General features: G+C 45.8%; 1 protein-coding gene across 1 annotated transcript in view; it reads left to right on the top strand.

Annotated features, from left to right (window-relative positions):
* The window catches only part of NDEL1 (nudE neurodevelopment protein 1-like 1), a 26,977-nt gene that overhangs the window by 14,396 nt on the left and 7,988 nt on the right, over nt 1–4,593 (top strand). The window contains exons 6-8 of the mRNA XM_009334049.1: nt 330–503; nt 1,332–1,423; nt 3,771–3,922. Of these exons, the coding sequence (XP_009332324.1) occupies nt 330–503; nt 1,332–1,423; nt 3,771–3,922 (418 nt within the window). The remainder of the gene's footprint in view (nt 1–329; nt 504–1,331; nt 1,424–3,770; nt 3,923–4,593) is intronic.

Genomic DNA, 4,593 nt, shown 5'->3' with positions numbered 1-4,593 from the left:
ACGCTTTCCATGGGACTCACACTACAGATGGGGGAAAAAATACTGAGGCTAAGTCACCAGCCGTGCTCGCTGGGACCGCGCAGCTCTCTGCTCCGGGGAGGGCTCTGTTTGCTGCCTCTCTGCTCCCAGCTGTAACGGGACGTGAGGGTACTGGGCTGTGACTGCTCTGAGGTGGGGGTCCTCGCTGCTGGAGAAAGCCAGCAGCAGGCAATTAATATAGGGTTGTTGCAAAGTGTCTCCTCCTCCTCTCTCCCAAATGAATAGAGAGAGTGTTTGTTAGAGAAATCAGTCGCCAATATGTGTGGTTTTTTTCTTCTTCCAACCTTCAGACTTACGGCAAGAGCTAGCAGTACGGGAGAGGCAACAAGAAGTCACCCGAAAGTCAGCGCCCAGTTCTCCGACTCTAGACTGTGAAAAGATGGATTCGGCTGTCCAGGCGTCTCTCTCCTTGCCAGCTACGCCCGTTGGAAAAGGATCAGAAAATAGTTTTCCTTCCCCAAAAGGTATAATTCATAGAAACTGTGTCTAGTTGTTTGGCAGTATGTTCGGCTTGTTAACAAACAATTTCAGACCAGGTGCTTGTTAGTGAACTTGAAGTAAATGTAGGTACCTGTGGATCCCACATGCATTGCATAAGGTGTGTTTAAATCCTGGGGCAGCGTCAGGTGCATTTAAGGAATATAATGAGTAAATGCCACAGAAAAGGACTGTAAAGCTTAGATACCCCTTTTTGGGGGGGGCAGGGGGTTGCACTCTGCAGTAGGTGGCTGCGGTAGAGCACTGAAGACATTTGGGATTGCAGGGAAGTGCAGTGACTGATATTTCTGCTTAAATGTGGAGTAGCAGTGGTGAGTAAACGGCGGGCAGTAATTCTGACAGTCTAGACTGCCTCTGTTACCGCACGTACTTTTCAGGGGTCCTGTTTTCTCTGTGAGGCAGCAGGATGTTAGTCCAGTCCCCTTCCCCATCTGGAAGGCTCTGGACAATCACAAGGATTAATACATTATTTTTCAAATTAGAAAGAGTAGATTCCAGAGGAAGCTCTGGCTGGATTAGGTGAATTGTGGGCAACAGCCTTGCAGATGGAGAGTGCGTGAACTCTGTGTATAGGTCTAATGGGAGAGAGGGCAATGGACAGGAATTAAGCTTCTTCACTTTTCCGTGGTTAGTGATCATGTAGTCTGTGTGTTATTGTGGGGTAATTGTATGAATAGTCTGTAGTAGGATTTTAGATTTACCTTTTTATGTAGAAGTTGATTTATTTAAACTAAAAAAAAACCAACCAAACATGGAGGAGTGGAGTATATAATAAAATGTGTCTGTGTTTGCAGCTATACCAAATGGATTTGGTGCCAGTCCCCTTACTCCTTCAGCTAGAATATCTGCACTCAACATTGTGGGAGATCTGTTACGGAAAGTGGGGGTGAGTGCTCTGAACTGTAGTATTCCTAGCTCTGTGCTGCTGTCGCTGAGCTTTCATCCTTGTGCGCAATTACAACAAGGCCTTGGCCCATGCTGAATAACACGCTGCAGTTTCCAAATCACCCACATTGAGTGTTTGGTATGTGATAATGTTTTGGTTTTTTTAATTATTGTGATTTGTAAAGCATGTTACTAAGGTTCTGATGCCAATTTTGGGTGATGAAATTCATATTTGGAGTAAAAAGTTTCTCAAGCACGTTGGTATATGGGGTTAGACACTATCAGCCACTTGTTCTTACTTTAAATGGGGCCTGCAGCTTCCTCTGTAATGAGACCAAGATGCAGAGCTGGACCTCAGGCTCTGGGTGCCTGCTGCACAGTTACTGTATGTCATGGGAGGGGAGCTGAGATCACGCTGCCAGTGTGTCTCCTCATGCGCCTGGGGAGATCTGCAACAGGTGCTGAAAATGGAAAAAAAAGAATTCTAGAAACCTTTGATAAGAAAGTGAGAAAATAAATCAGGAGAAAGCCAAACGTTCCCATCTGTAGTTGATAGGGAAGTGAAATGCGTGAGCCTTTAAAGGGATTACCACTATAAGCGGGGAAGAAGTGGTTTAAACATCTGTTACAGTGTTGTTTAGGATGCCAGGCTTTCCAGTTGAACGAAGACATGACTTTTGAGTTATGAGACGCTGGTTGACGTGCCTCAGTGGTTAGTGTTTGGAGTGGAAGCACGGATAGCCTCGGTGTCTAGCCTCCGGTGCTGGCTTTCCTCTGTCTCTTGTGATTAACACTGAGAACAGCAATAGCTGCCACAGAGACAGTTGTTTTAGCCAGGTTTGAAATTAAAAATTACCTCGTTGCTCGCATTTGGAGCCAGAGAGCTCGTAGTTGGTTTGAAAGGGCAGCAGGACGACTCGGGGTTCTGGAGTGACATGTTTAAAATGGGATCATTGTAAGTAAGAGTCTGCAGGGGATTTAGGGAGCTTAATCACAATCCTGTGTGATTACTCTGCAAGGACAGGAAATGCCAAATAAGCATGCTTCTGTCCCAGCCTGCTCTTAGACACACGCTCTGCCACTGAGACAAAATTCCAGCTCACGCATTTGTTTAGTAACGTTTATAGGATGTTCAGGATTTCTTTGGGTTTGGCTACTCATAGGATGCCTCATCCCAAGCCTTAGACTCCCTTTCTCTGCAAGAAGGTTTCCCTCAGCTTTCATGCTTGCAGCTGAGACAGGGGATCACTTGGCACAGATCACACTGGCTACTTCCAGCTGATAGGTGCTTTGAGACCAAGAGATAGGTCGATATCTATATCTTCCTAGATAGTCACTAAGGAAGCTTACATGGGTTTCTAGAAGAAGACTGTATAGTGTTCAGTTACTTCTGAGAGCATGTCAGTACCTTACTAATGGAATATTTTTCTGTGTGGAACAGGACCAAACCCCATGTTTGGGGAGATGAGTTTTTGTCTCCAGTGCATGCATCTGCAAGTCTGTGAATGCCCCCATGCAACAGGGTGGATATAACAAATAGATATTCTGCTGGACCAGATGGATATTCATCAAGTTAAGCCTCAGTTTGTGATAGACGGCAGAAAGGGCAGGTGATATTCTGAAGTGAAGGAGAGAATCAGGATTTTGGTCTCCCTCCTGCCAGGAGTCAGTAGATGAGGCAGAGACTGTCACCTTGTATAGGGGGAAAAAGATCTCACCAGGCTTGCTTGGAAGTAGTAGAGATGAGGTACAGACCACGGAGATGGGCTTAGCTGCTGCCTTTGATTCCTCTTTCTGATGCTGTGGCTCTAGCACCTCTTGTTCCGAAGCATATCGGTGGGGCTTAAGAAACTGACAACGTTTTGCAGGCCGAGATTAAGAAAGAAATGCTAGAAGGCATTGTCCTGGGGAAAAATCCTACTTTCCAAATACACAGTCCCTCCCAAAACTTGAGGATTCTGCTTTAGGCTCTCTCTTAGTCTTCTGATTAGGTTATGCCAGCCCCATTCCAGCTACTGAAGCAAGAGGTTTTGGTAACTTCTGCTAAGAATTGGCTTCCTTTTTTTAAATCATTAATAGTTGATATGTTCTAAAATCTGAGCTCTAATGGAACCGAGTCGTGCCTGTCAGTCTGCATCAGCATCTCGTTGTGTAGGCTTCCTTTGTGGCTGGGTGACAGAGAAAATGACGTCTTTGTTCCCATTTAGTTCAGTTTTTGCCAAAGGTGATCACACTGGGGTCCTGATCGTGTTGATCTTGAGGTCATGACAAAGCCTGAACTTGAGCAGCAAAATACTTTCTCTTAATTATATTACTTTTTGGACATTATTTTTTCTTCCCTTTCACAGGCCTTAGAATCCAAATTAGCTGCTTGCAGAAATTTTGCAAAGGACCAGGCATCACGGAAATCCTACATTTCAGGGAATGTTAACAGCGGCATGATGAACAGCAACGGCACAAAGTACCCTCACACAGGGCATACTTCTTTCTTTGACAAAGGGTAAGTTGGGATATATTTTTGCCCTAAAGGGGAATGTGTTTCAGGATGCTACTTGGAGCAGAAGTTTTTCTTGGCTTGTTTTTAGCCCACCACAGTTTTCATCCTATAGGACAAATAATTTGTGGAGCCAAACTTCCAAGGGGACGGGGAAGGTGACAATGCTGATTTCTGTAAAGTGAGGAGAAAAGCAAGCGTGATTGTCTCTTGGCTGGTAGGACGTCAGTGCCCGTTCTGTCCCTCTGCTGCCTAATCTCTTGGCAGCTGCATCTCGGGGAGTACAAAAACCCCAGGCAGCAAACCCACTAGTGAAGTGAACCTTTTGAAAGGATCTCAAGCAAGTAGTGGTGGAGTTGCCATAGCTACTGATGTGCTCGTGCGTGGGGAAGTACATTAACTGCAAATCTGGAGATTCCCTTGGTAAGAACAGCTGAGTGCAGGCAGCAAATGCTCACTTGGAGAGTGGTGCCCTGTTTGCTCTACTTCCCCCTCTATTAGGGGAAAAGAAAACCTCATTAACAGCGTAATTCTGGCTGATTGAGGGGGCAGCTGCCTCCATGCTGGCTGTGCTGTGCGTCAGCCCTGAAGCCAGAAACTGCTTTCACAGGAAAAACTACTCCATGTGTGTCCAGTGACTCGCCCGTGGTCAGAGCTTCTTCCCGGATACTGGGAAG

The sequence above is a fragment of the Pygoscelis adeliae genome, unplaced genomic scaffold, assembly GCF_000699105.1.
Source record: "Pygoscelis adeliae isolate BGI_AS28 unplaced genomic scaffold, ASM69910v1 Scaffold11, whole genome shotgun sequence".
NCBI classification, from domain to species: domain Eukaryota; kingdom Metazoa; phylum Chordata; class Aves; order Sphenisciformes; family Spheniscidae; genus Pygoscelis; species Pygoscelis adeliae.
The sequence above is the reverse complement of the archived record's forward strand: the minus strand, read 5'-3'. Positions and strand labels throughout refer to the sequence as shown.